We start from the raw sequence: 13,872 nt of genomic DNA on the forward strand, positions 1-13,872 counted from the left end.
CACTGACCTTGGTGTCTACCTTCTTGTTCCCATCTTCTCACTCTGCTCTTTCCTGGCTGGAATTCTTTTGGCAGAATGGCTTTCTGTTCATAAATATGTTATCATGGAGGCGTAACTGTCACACTTGATTGGCTCGGCCTTGGCCAGCGGCAGGAAGTCCATCCTGGAGCTGGCTGGCATTGACTCCACCAGACAGGAGAAACTTCTGGCAGCTTCTAAGAGGCCACTTCTGTAACCCCCCCACTACCAAAACCTATCCACAGAAACCCACTACATAATGTTAACCAACTCAACTGTATTTTCAGTTATATCTTCTGTAGTTTCATTTTCTCAAATGATTCTTCTTGAATTTAGACATGTTATACAGGAATACTTTCTGGCATTTTGTAATTAAACTATTAAGAGTATTCCTTTTATATGTTGATCTTGTCACTGTTTAATGTCTTCTGATGTTGGATTTTTTTTCCAGTTATAAAGGAATTCGTTACAATGAGTTGTCTGATAAGAAAAAAAAAGCACAACCAAAGTCGAGGCTGTTAAAAATTACTCAGAAATATCTGCTCACTCCAATGCTGTCAGAGCAAGCAGAAAAAGTTTGAAAATTTTGACTCTAGTATCATAATCTGGTTTTGAAAATAGTATAACCAAACTGAACCATGCTATACAGGAAATTTTGTTTGTTGTATTTTCTTTATTAGCAACCAAAACTGATCATCCATTACAAAATCATGTATATGACAAGTATTTGACTTCTGAGAAGTGGTTGCAGAAATATGGCTTGAAAGCTCAGAAGCTCACACCGTATGATGCACTTGCTGATTGTATTTTCCGCCATGTAGATGGGATTGTTGACATAAAAACTAAACCAGAGGATGAATCTTCACAAACTGATGCTGTGAGTGTTGTTAATTTTCCCTCTCATCCTGTGAGTTGTTTGTTTTTTCTTTTGAAGCTTGAAAACTTGGCTGGTGGAGGAATTTATGATGTAGTATATGGCCTCATTGTTTTGTAGTTTTTGTTAAAATCATCTTATTAATTATTGGGACAAAGAATGTAATGAAAAGAATGTTTCAAAGGGCTATTTAGAAATGACTCTTTTAAAGACTCCTTGCCGGTTCCCATGTAATCTGAAAGGAAAGATCAGGACTGGCTTAAGCAATGCCATCATTTTCTATGTATTTCTGTGTGGTGGAGCAAAGATTGCTTGTCTTCAGAATATGTGTTAGTCTCACCTGCTGCAGTGTTTGCAGGTACTTAAACAAATTTGGATTAATATGTCTTCTATTTGTTTTTCTCAAGCTTTACCATTACACTGTTTAATGTAATGGTAAAGCTTCTGCTTTTGCTAGCTACAAGAATAAAACCAGTTTCTATTGACTTGCTAGGAGCGAATTCTGTGACCATCCTATCTCATGTTTATTTCTGCACCTGTTCACGTGCAACAAGCATGTACATTTGAAGTTTGTTCACCAAATATTAAAGGCACTGCAAAATAACATGTTTTGGAACATGAAATGGGTTTTTCTTTGTTGTAGGAGACAAAAAGGAAGGTAATTCATGCAAGATACTGTGACAGGTTTGTACATACCCTCTGGAAAGATGGATCTGTAGTTCACATATATGTTAGTACAGAAAAGTATAAGCAGTATGAAGAGAAAATGAGGACAGCTCTCAGACAAATGGAAGGAAGGTTAGTGTTCACATAAACTCAGTTTGTATTATTTTACATGGTTGCTGAAATGTTTGACATTTACTGTCATAATAAGCTGAAGTGGTTGGTAAACTGACAGTAGTGGTACTGAGCCAGAAATCTATTTTAGATCAGAATCTTATATGTAGGATTTCTTAGTAGCCATGTAAGAAAATTGATGAACAGTTTTATCTTTTGTTCTCCTTCTGAAACACAAATGTGAAAGTCAGTCTGCACATTTTTGAATTACTGCTGAAAGTGCTAAAAAGTATTGGGACTATAGGGTGGCAGAGAACTTAAAGAATCATCAATAAAACTTAATAAATATTCATCCTGTATATCTAGTATTCCTTGAGATACCTTGAACACCAAGTAGCACAGCTACAGTACAGCATGCTGATAATGGTTATCTTTTGCAATTTCTTGTTGAAGACAAGTTTGAACAGTCTAGATCAGAGTCAGGGCATGAGCTATTAAGTAATGCACATGATGAGAAGTTCAGTGCTCAAACTACCTGCCTAGTTTACATTTCTGTAGCCATATAGACACTCTTAGATTTTGTAGGACATCTACCAAAAAATAGGCAGTCTGAGGGTCTGATTAATCTGTCCTAAAGATGCCCTAGAGTAAATTGGCTTTTAAAGCTACACTGGAAGACAAAGGTAATCTACTGTAGAACTGAGAGAAAGAATAAATGTTGCCCTCTGTTTTGTATATTAGGGCAACGAGATGTCTCACTGAAGAAAGCATGTGAATTTCCATTTTATTGATGAATTTTTCAGTTTATTGCTGCTTCTCTACCAAAAGTATAGCAGCCTGATTACATTTAGCAGGGTGAAACAGAATTTTGGTATTCCTTTTAGTTTTTCTTCATCTTACTGTACGTAGGATAACATTTATGTAGTGTCAAAGGAAAATTTGAGATAAATGGTTTTAGTGAGTGTATATTTTTGAAATCCAAGCTGAGATTATGGGTTTGCTGTTTTGAGTGTTTCATCTCAATGTTAAAAAGTCCTGGTAGACCTCATCAAACACTTTCGGGGAAATAATTAATGACAAAATGTAATAGGATCCTTAAGTTTCCATGATATCATTTTTTTTAAACCTCTGTGGAGATAAGTAATATTTTTCCCAGGACCATTATATTCCATCTGTTAAGCATCTCTGTTTCGGAGTAGATGGGTACTTTACGACTCTCAAGGGAAATCAGATTTGGACTTGCTGCAGCCATTACTGAGGAAGGATTTTTGTGCACAGCAGTATGTATGCACGTATTTAACTGGCAGGCACACCCCAATCCTCTTTAAAATGTAAAACTTAGTCTGTAGTTAAGGCTCGAGGTCAGCAAACCATTGAAGCATCTGCTTTATATTAAGGCTCTTCAAAGTGCTTAAGTTCTTTGCAGAATAGGTTCTCAAGTGGTTTCCTGAGAAGGGAGGCACAGTAACATGTGATTAAATGATTTACTGAGTTCAGACTGGTGAACAGTTACAGTGACAATAGTTATAGTTGCTTCCACATGGGATTTCCCAGCTTACACTACCTGATAATTGACTTTATAGAGGTGCTGTATTGTTTTGTCTTTTTTTGTCTGTCTCTGGATTTCTACTGAAATTATAAAATAAAAATGTCTTGTGTTGTTATGTAATGACATAGGATGGGTTCATCAAGGGCAATATACCACTTCTCACAGTGACTACTAACAGGTGTTTAGGGAAAGAGAATAAGAAGTACAGCAGTGATAAAAAGATCCTACCTGTTAGATTTGATATGCAGAACTCCAAAGATCTTATGGAACAGGTTTTGATACTTTTGTTCCTCCCCTAGGATTAAGTGGCTTCAACAAGGAAGCAGAGGGCTCTTTGGTAATGTGTTTGAAGATAATGTCTATATTCTCATTGATACATCCCAGTCTATGAACAACAAACTGCCACTGGTGAAGGAAAAAATATTTCAGCTCATACAGGTAGGACAAAGTGATGATTCTGAAGGCTAGGAGCATTTTAGAGTAGGCTCATCTCTTCTGGATGGCTGTTATTTCACTTTTTATTTATTTTTATTTCTTTAAATAGCAGCTTTACAAAAGTATTTATATTTTTCTTCATGTGCTCATTTTTCAATTAAAAATTTGTATTTTTGCTTCATTTATACAAATATTTGAAAAAAACTAGAGAAAATGTTATAAAATAAAAAAGCTTATGTTGTTCTTTCTCGCAAGCCACTTTCCTCCTAAAAAAAAGATAAAAAACAAAACAAGAAAAAAACACCCAGAGAAAAAGCTATACAATGAAATACCTTTTGGCATTTTCATTTATCATCCAGTTCCATTGGCATGTTGTGATTTGTAATGTGTGTTCTAAATTCGCTTTCATACTTCTACAATAGAGAGTGTAGAACGTTTTGAACTTGACTGAATCTTGCAGTGACTCAGAACTTTGCAATGGGACTTGCAAAGTGCAGAAGCACCTCAAAAGCTGTGAGTACTGGGAGACACACCTAAGACAGAATTTGTCTCACCTTGCTTTAGAAGTCTACAATGATGTCAACTTAGCGTACATTAATATTTGAAATGGGTACTCTTAAAACATGATTAATCTTAAATTTCTTTAGCCCTAAGAGAAGTAACTGACAAATAAAAATTCAATCAGTCGGGCATTGATAGAATCATTAGTAGGACTAAAAATATTAAAACTATGACAGAGAGGTTTTTGAGCTAGGTGCAGTCATAGGACATAGTATCTTGTGGTCCTCTAGGCAGATCAACTCTAGAAATTTATTAGATACTGTGCCAGAAGGTTTCACAAGCAGCTGCACAAAAATGGTGATGAAAGGGAGGCAAAGGTTTCAGGCTCTGAAAGTTTGTACTAGCTTGCACAAATTTTCCCTGACTTACTACTTTTCTCCAAAAGCAACTTCAGCAAATTCCTAACTTATTTTTTTTCCTGCTTTCCCCTTGCCAGTGCTCTTTATTTGAATTCTTGTTCTCTTTCTCTAAATGATGTCTTTCTTTCTGATTTCAATTTCCTTTGGTAAGCAGTGATAATCTCTTTCTTACACCACTGATCCTACCCAGTTTCATCTCTCTATTTCATGCCCTCCTAGACATTTGCTGTTCAAGTAGTTTGAGAAATATGAGTATATGGAGACTTACTTGGGGAATTTCAAGTAACCTTAATAGTTGTAAGCGATAATTGTCTCTGTCTTTGTATATCTCTCTGTACACCATAACTGAATATTATTGTAACCATATAATCAACTATATAATAATTAAAACAACTGCTAGTACTCAGTATTTCAGGATACAAGTATTCTTTCTTTTAACAGTATGTAAAATTCAGATGCTCTCTCTTGCAGGAACAATTGAGACACAAGAAGAGATTTAACTTTGTGAAATTTAGTGCCCAAGCAGTGGCATGGCAAGAGAAACTTGCTGAAGTTAATGAGGAAAATTTGCAAGATGCTGGGCTTTGGATAAAACAGCTTGAGGTAATATGGCAACTAATTATCACAAAGCGTGCTTGTACAAAGTTGTATTTGTTTCCTCGTTTTCTGTGTGGCTGGGGTGATTTTGGACTAAGTATTTGACTTGAGTAAGCTGAATATATATATGATGTATAGACCTTAGTGGATCTGAGTACAACATATCATCTGTCAGGTGTAATAACCCTTTAACAGAGGACCTGTTTATCAAATCGTATTAATAATTCAACTTGCAGCCTTCTATGTTTAGTAGCCACAATGCAGACATTGGCCCATTTGATTTCTGCAGGAAACATGTCAGTGCTCAGATCTCATGTCTCAGTTTGTCATTCTGGCTGCAGGGCTGCTGTGTGGTTATGAGAGCTGTTGCTGGCAGACTTACAGCTCAGAAGTGGTACAGGAAACATGTCAGCAACATGGAGAAGCATTTCTACTCCCTGTTGAGAATAGATAGGCAGGTGACTTTAGCTGTGATAAAAACATGAGAACAACCATACTCAGACCAAACATCTATCTGTCTACCCAACATTCTTTCTCTGACAGTGGCCAAAATCTGAGCACTTTTCCCTGAAACAGAATAGAAATGCTTGTAGTCAGCCACAGTCATCCCCCACATTGTAACTGTCATCAGCTTTAGGACCACCTAATGTGTCAAATGTGGACAACGTTATGAGCACAGGACTGAGAATCAGTTGCCCAGTGCTACAGATGTATCCCATGTTATATTTTCTGACACAAACCCCCTCATGTTTATGTAATAAAACTCCTCAGCATTATGACAGCTCTTCCTCAGACTTAATACAAAATTCCTGGGGATGAGGGAATTGGGGAAGCTACATAATGCCTCTGAGACTATAAAGCAAGATAAATAACAGTATTCTCAGAAAATACTAACAGACCAACACATAGAGAAAAGAAAGTTTTAGTGTGGCCTCTGAGCAGTTGGCAAATACTTAAAACTGAGGTTAGTTAATTTTTCTTGACACTTGAAAACTTGACTCTGTTTAAATCATATATGTTGTACAGCTTCATGCAAGTTCCATAATACATTGAGCTACCATAATTTGATACCATCTTATATATTCATTTTGGAATGGCCTTGTTCATCATTATTCATAAAATTGTTAATTGTTTATTATAAATTTCATTCAAAATTCAGATCTAGATATCTGAAGTGGTACAGGAAATGGTACAAGAGCAGACTACTTTTTTCAATGTTGGCATCTGCTGGTGACCTTTTAGCCTCTTTTAAGCAGTGCATGTGTAAGTCTGAGTTCAGAAAGCTGACTTTACAGTGAAGCTGAAATCAACAGAGGATTGGTCTGGAATATTAACTAGAGTAGCTCCTTTGATCTCATTTTATACACTTTGGTCCCAGGATTATGAATAAGGAAGCTGAACTATAAACAGTAACTAACTGTTCCTTAAAAATCCTTTAGATGTGATAACATTGAAAATTTTAGAGGTGGTAATGTCACATAGTTGAAGTATGTCAATGTTGTTTAAACACTGATAAAACCAGTGTCCCTTTGTAACAGTAGCAATTGAGAAACCTAAAATGAACAGCTTTCACTATAAGGTACATAATTATTTTCCTCACATCATCAGCATCCACCCTATGTTCCCATGACGTGAAAAGAAGTGAAAGAAGTTGTTTTGTTTCAAATTAGCTCAAAACCAGGTACCATTATCAAAAGAGCCAGGATGACCAGTTTACACATAATAATGAGTGATGTGTCTAAAACTTTATAATGCTTACTAAAACATTAGGAATATTAGATAAATTTAGCACAAACAAAATGTCTCTGGCTAGTTATTTCTTATGAGTGGGTACTGATAAGGATTGCTTGTGAATTAGAAGACAGGATTATAAAGTATATGAGCTGTCTTGCTGCTTGACCCACACACTCTTATGCAGCTATACAGAATCACTGTCAGAATGTACCTCCTATTTCATTTTACCTGATTTACTTACTTTGCCCTTTCTAATAGAACTTGGCGGAGGTGGGAATGACTGGAAGAAGTCTTAACACAATTATTAGGACTGAAAAAGTAATGCTATCTCTTAACATTTTTTTATGCATGGTCGATGTTAGAGATTTATGTTTATCTTCCGCAATGCATTATGTATGTGGATCCCAAGTTTCTTCTTGCACCACTACAATCCTCCCTGCCCTCCAGAGGAGTATTCAGGTGTTATACAACCATGAAACAGGTCCAAATATTTTCAGGGATTTTGCTTTGTCCCCAGAAAAAGATTAAGACTTGATGAAACACTTTTCCATACTGGTAAAACTTTACATGTACCTTTAATTTGGAAGGTTTGGTACACTGCATGTGTGAAAGGTGGACATTTGAAGATGTAAACTGTAGGTTTTAGGTTCCTATAAGCCATAAAATGCATTTCAGTGAGTTTAGAGTTGCATTTAGTCTAAAAAGAAACAAAAATCACGATCACAAAGTATGTGAATGACATACATAGGAAAAATGCTAGTATTACTCCAAAACTTTTTTTAGTGGGCACAGTATTACTTTACTGGGCATGTTTTGTTGCTATAGATAACTTTTGTGCTAAAATAATTTAAGAACAGAGGCAAAGAACTGTTAGTATTTATAGCTGTTTCTTTGTCTCTTTCTTCTTGATTTCCTAGGTTGGAAGTTCCACAAATACACTCAAAGCTCTCCAGATTGCTCTTGCTGATACTGACACTCAGGCTATTTATCTCTTAACGGATGGGAGACCCGACCAGGTATTTCTAAAATGAGAAAACAGAAAATGCAGAAAAGTGGTGTCAGAAGTAGGAGATGAGTATCATACCTACAGTGCTGAGTCTTGTGCAGTCTCTTGGATGTTTATTTGCATTGTTTCACAGTTTTTCTATCTAGAAGCATATATTAATGTTTTACCAAAGAATAATTTGGCTTAATATGCACTTATTAATATTCTTATTTTTAATATTTTTATTAAGTTCAAAATGAATGAATACCTGATTTCTTTTTACCTGGTTACTAATGCCTTTTATGATTTATGTTTTGTTTCCTGATATTGAATCAACTTTTCTGTGAACTAATTTTGTTTATTAAAAATATCTACACTCATATACTTCCAAAAATATTTTTATATATATCCAGTGATAATAAACACCAAAACAGTATTTTAATTTCCTATACTTTAGTAATTTCTTTTAAGACTTCAGAAACAAAGAGTACTCCATCATGGCTAGGCTTTGCGAATGAAGATTTTTACATCCTGTACCTTAATGCATTATCAGTGTTTCAAAATGTGTTTTAAATTAGCTCATTTTATGTAATTATGAAATAACAATCCATATAAGTGGATGCTTTTAACTGGTCTATATCTGTCTATAAGCAACAGTATGACTGATTAAATTCTTACAAATTCACCATGTTTTGATAAATATGTTTCTAGATGCCACATTTTTAATATACTTTTTTTCCAATTTTCAGCCCTCCCAAATAATTTTTGCTGAAGTCCATCTTCATTGTAAAATTCCCATCCATACTGTATCATTCAACTGTGATGATATAGAAGCTAATAAATTTTTGTATGAACTATCTACTAAAACAGAGGGACGGTTTCATTATTACAACATTTATTTGACTGATCCTGATACTGCAGAGTTTATTCTTGTGAGTATCTGAAAATAAATATATTTGCTTCTTCATGCTGTTGAAGGAACCACAACTTGCATTATTGTGATTTCATGTTACAATAGATTATTAAAAAAAAAGAGGGTTAATCCTAGTCATCTTCAAAGTGATGTAAAAACAGTAAGTATGACATTTTTTGCTTGTTAAATTTTATTAGACTGCAACAAAAAAGCCCAAATGTCATGCAAAGTACATTTGTAATGCTACTGTTGGAAACACATTCCCCCTCCCCTAGCCCCCCGCCTGAAACCCAAAACCTGAAAATACATGCTGACCAAATTCAGCTCTGGAAGAAACACGTGTGATCTCTGCTGTCTCACAAATAGTTTAGTGTTTAAAATGAAACTATGTTTTGTATCCTGTTAAAAAATGAGAGAATGCAGAGCTGAATTTGAATGATGATGAATGATTCCATCAATTTTGTTAAAAGTTTGCTCTACAGTAGCCACTTGGGAGAGATCCATAATGAGTAAAATGACTAGAATAGCAGTCATCTATCAGGTGTGACTAAGCAGCTCAATCTAACAATCCCCAGTAGAAAATTTCTGAATAGACTAACAGAATCATCCATTTGAAACATATTCTTATTTTTAATTAAAAGCAACACTTAATTGATTCCACAAATTTTAGAAATGGTTGTGGTGGAACAATGAGAACAACAAGGAATAAGACAGTAGCAGGAAACTTGAACTTTGCAAACACCAATTAGAAGGAAGATGTGAAAATAATCCAGCTCTTGAAAAGTATTAGATAGTGTACTGGGCAATTTGAGTGATCCTGATGGTGTGGACTATGTGACACTGCTCATATTGGACAGATGAGTGCCAAAGTCTGTATTGTACATCTCTACACTTCTGGCCCTGTGGGAGTTGTAAGGGGATCATCATTGGAATTTCCTTCCTGTTTCCTCCTCCTTAATCCAAATGATTCTTAGTCACTCCAATGTTCCCTTGAAGAGTATGTTTTGTCGTTCCCAGGGGCAGTATGTGATACAGCTGTGATCTGTAGAATGACAGGCCACCAGTTGTACGTAACTGGTATTGTATTTTATTTATTTGCTTATTTATTTTCTTGCTTGCTGGAAGTGAGTGGAGCTACTGAACCTCAGTACATTATTCAGAAATATGGCTGTTCATAGCTCAAGGGGTAACTGGCTAGTTAGGGAATGCTTGTCTTTTTCCTAGAAAGGAAGAATAATTTTAAAGACTGTAATGCCAAGCACAAGAGTCTACCTGAAAGAGTCTACAAAATTTGGAAGCTGTCCTGAGCCATTATTCAAAATTATTATCAGAACTTACATAGTTTCAGTTCAGAAATGAAACTTGTTTAGGCCTAGTTGTACTAAAACGTATGATTTTCTTTTTGTTAGAATAAAGACATACATCTTTTGAAACGAGAAATTGATCAAGGAGAAAAAGACCTAGAGAAAGTAAAGACCTTTCATGTCAAAAGCCTGATGATGGATTCTTTTAATGAAGAAAATTATCCAGAGAATAAGTATGTCCTCATACTGTTATTTTGTTAAGAAGACATAAGAGCTATCTGTTACATTTCTCCTTTTCATTGTCTTGCATTTTTAACCTCTGACATTCTCTTTTTAAAAGAAAGGTTGTTGCTTTGTTGTTTTGAAGTGGTTTTTTTTAACAGCTAAGGTAATGCAAAAGAAAAATCTGGAAAAATGCACCAATACCATGATGCCTGAAACAAAATGCTCTCAAATATATCAATAGTCTCAAGATATTAGGAATAATTAAAGCATAGAGGGGAAATTATTTTTCTGTCTCCAACACATAGTGGAGTTGTTCCCTCTGATCTCAAGGATTAATGAAAAATTATTGTCGTGTAGGTACGGCTGGCTTGGATTTCATGACTAAATTGCCACTCACTGGGATATGCTGATTGAAACATAAATTATGTACAGATATATTTGTGTATTTACCTGTGAAGTAATAGTATAAAAGTAAAAAATTGCATTAAAAGAAATCAGATTTTTAAGACAGAAATCTATTAAAAACAGTAAGTTAAAGTAAAGGTATAAAAAATAAAGTAAAATAAATGAAAATTGGAGAGTGCTGTGGAATGATTTCATATGTATGGAAGGGCAGGTAGGATGTCCAGCATAAAAATATTTTTAAAGTGTTTATTTTAGAAATTTCATATTTTTTATTAATACTGGCACTTAGATATATATATATATATGCATATATATGTGTGTCAGATATTTTCATTGCTGATGGTAGGTTTATTCTTACCCCTGGGATTCAAAGTAGCTATTACAGAACATTCGATCCTTATTAAAAGGATATGAGGGTGTTACCTTAAAAGTAATGAACATCTTTTAAATAAACTAAGAAAGGACTTTTAAATAATTTTTAAAACTGAGAATATTTTAACCTCCTTTGAACTCCCCTTTGAAATGCAGATTAGTATAACAGAGAAAATATTTTGCACTGTTCGAAGCATCTGAAAACAGTATTTAAATTACCAGAAAACTTCAGCTTAGCGTTTCTTAAACCGGTGTTATATACTTGAAATAACTTCTTTTTGACACTTACAAGCACTAACCACTTACAAGCACTTAACAAGCTGTATCCAAACATGCTGAAGAGCTGAGTACTTCTCTTAGCAGTAGGCTGTTCTGTGCTTCAGAAGAGCCAGCACGGACACCACACCAGCAAACCTGGCAAACGACTGCTGACAGTCCAGCACGAAGAAAGAAATTATTATATGCAGGTAAGACTCAAATGAACTGTAGTTGTTAACAGAATTTATTCACTAACTTGAAAAGATCCTGTTGCAAATAGCAAAAAGCATCCCTTTTGTAGGAACAAATGAAGTATGATGATATAAATAATCATCCTTTTGAAAATCTAACTAACTTATCTTCATTTTTACTTTCAGCCATCTTATTCATCTGGCCAAAACAGACAAACAAATGTCTGCTCATTTGTCCTTCATCACGGGCCCTGCAATGAAAAATTAACCACTTTAACAAAATGTTTTGAAAGCTCTATAAATGTTTTTTTAACAGTAGATATTAAACCCTTATCTCTTTTTATTCTAAGAAAGTATGTATCTGGCAAGAATGAAGAGCTGATCTATGTTTCACTAGTTACAGCGTTACTTACACTAATATTTCCCTTACTACACCCATAACACTATATTTCTCTTGGAAGTATCCTTTGTATACCCACTGTATCCTTGCAGTCTGAAACCAAGTTTACCCAGCTGAAGTAAAAGAAACCTTCATCCTTGAGGAAAGTACAAAGTACAACTTTGTGTTGTATAAAGTACAAACAGTTTTGTGTTTGAGGTCGTTTTTAGACAGTCCCTTTAAAATTGGGACGGAATACCAAGGAGGAACTCAAAAATCCCAGGCATGTACTTGGAAGTTAGTAAGTTAGCTCTTCTGGCTCTTCCTTTCTTTCCCTTTCAACACCTACAGAGCAAACAAAGAGCAGCCTGCTGCGAATCCTGAGCCATGGTGTGAAATCTAGGGAAGAAAGCCCAGAGGAAAGAACATCTCCAGAGGAAAAAAGTTTTTCTGTCAAGAAGAGTGTGAAATGTACAACTATTTTGAAAGGCAAGTTGGCAGAACAGGAAGCTCTGAGTGGGGCAGAGGATAACATTTCTTGTGCTGCATTTGTAAGTAGTGGCACCTCATTTGAGGCAAAACTGTGCAGATCTGCAGTACAAAGGACTGAAACACAACTGAGATGCGGAGACTTGGACATGCAGAATGGTATTGTAACAGTGTCTTTACAACTGTGGCCAGACTCCTGCCAGTGCCCAAACTATACAGTTTACAACAGCTTAGTTGTGTTCACAGTATGCAGCAGTTGTGATACAGCTATGCCTTATACTGCTGGAAGGATATCACAGTTGCTTCTTATCAACATAAGAAATAGATCTTGGCAATCTTGTTGTACCTGTGGTACAGTAATACACTATTCTTGTGGAACAGTAGTTTGTGGTTATGATCAACGTTGGGGTTAAAAGATGAGAGTGGTGGTTCTAATTCTGTGGTACCAATGTAAAAAGAGGTTGCACTCATTAATATGCTTAGACTTGCAAAACCCATGCTCTCTGGGACAGACACATATGTAGAGATAATAGTGTTTTCAAGGGGGCTTAGATATAAATCCAGATAGTTTTAATTTCTTTCAGTAATTCATGCAACTCTGAACTTTATGATAGGTTTGCTAAGTCACTGTAAAACCTCACATATGATGCTTAAAAATGTTTGACTTTTTTACATTTCATCATGTTATGTTTAGTTTTTTATATATCTTTCATACAGATTTTCATAGTGGTATACCTTAAAGTAGCTACTCCTGGCCATCTTATTAGTGGTACTACTGGGTATCACATCTTGACTTGGGAATTAAACTGGTTAATATTTGGTTTGGGGTAAAAAAAAAAAAAAAATACTAATTTATGTTTAAAAAAAATTTTCCACCTATTTTATACATTCCTCATTGATTAATTAGGGCTCATGTGGTATATAGTAACACTATTGATCAAGCACCAAGAAACAAAGGAAACCTAATTCTCATAGATTAATTTAGCAAATGAAATAGCCATTATTGTGTAGTCTTTGTGATGCTGCTAGTAGGCTCAAATAAAAAAATGGCACTATTATATGTCAGCTTATTTATGTATACTTTTGTGTGCACAAAACCTCTAAGATAATGAAATGGAATTGTTTTCCCTTAGATCTGAAAATGCAGAATGTGAAAAAGGCATCTAAAAGGTATGTGTGTGCATATATAAATACATCACAAAAATTATAGTTTCTATTTTTCTTCAGTCATTTCAGACCTGTCAAATATGTTTCTACCTTGTGCTACATCTTACAGTCTCTCTTTTCTAGCTCTCTAGATATCTCTTCAGCTCTTTGGTTAAAGACCCATGGCTTGGTTGCTAGGCGACTCACCATCATGGATGCCTTAGCTCCTACAGCTGTCCCTCATGGTACCAAATACATCCCAGTTCTGGACAAGCATGTAGTTTCTAAAGTATTTGATGAG

The 13,872-nt window shown here is 35.1% G+C and overlaps 1 protein-coding gene across 8 annotated transcripts in view; it reads left to right on the top strand.

Annotated features, from left to right (window-relative positions):
• Positions 1-13,872, top strand: part of VWA3B (von Willebrand factor A domain containing 3B) — a 72,510-nt gene that overhangs the window by 30,229 nt on the left and 28,409 nt on the right. For 6 of the 8 annotated variants that reach the window (XM_027718136.2, XM_039390560.1, XM_039390564.1 and 3 more), the window contains 11 exons: positions 699-895; positions 1,536-1,690; positions 3,518-3,656; positions 5,045-5,176; positions 7,822-7,920; positions 8,639-8,821; positions 10,212-10,339; positions 11,469-11,575; positions 12,288-12,425; positions 13,559-13,595; positions 13,716-13,872. In XM_027718136.2, the coding sequence (XP_027573937.2) occupies positions 699-895; positions 1,536-1,690; positions 3,518-3,656; positions 5,045-5,176; positions 7,822-7,920; positions 8,639-8,821; positions 10,212-10,339; positions 11,469-11,575; positions 12,288-12,425; positions 13,559-13,595; positions 13,716-13,872 (1,472 nt within the window). The remainder of the gene's footprint in view (positions 1-698; positions 896-1,535; positions 1,691-3,517; positions 3,657-5,044; positions 5,177-7,821; positions 7,921-8,638; positions 8,822-10,211; positions 10,340-11,468; positions 11,576-12,287; positions 12,426-13,558; positions 13,596-13,715) is intronic. The other 2 variants (XM_039390563.1, XM_039390566.1) reach the window with 2 other exon arrangements.

This window comes from Pipra filicauda, unplaced genomic scaffold (assembly GCF_003945595.2).
Source record: "Pipra filicauda isolate LSUMZ 115617 unplaced genomic scaffold, ASM394559v2 scaffold83_size3615187_pilon, whole genome shotgun sequence".
Lineage (NCBI taxonomy): Eukaryota > Metazoa > Chordata > Aves > Passeriformes > Pipridae > Pipra > Pipra filicauda.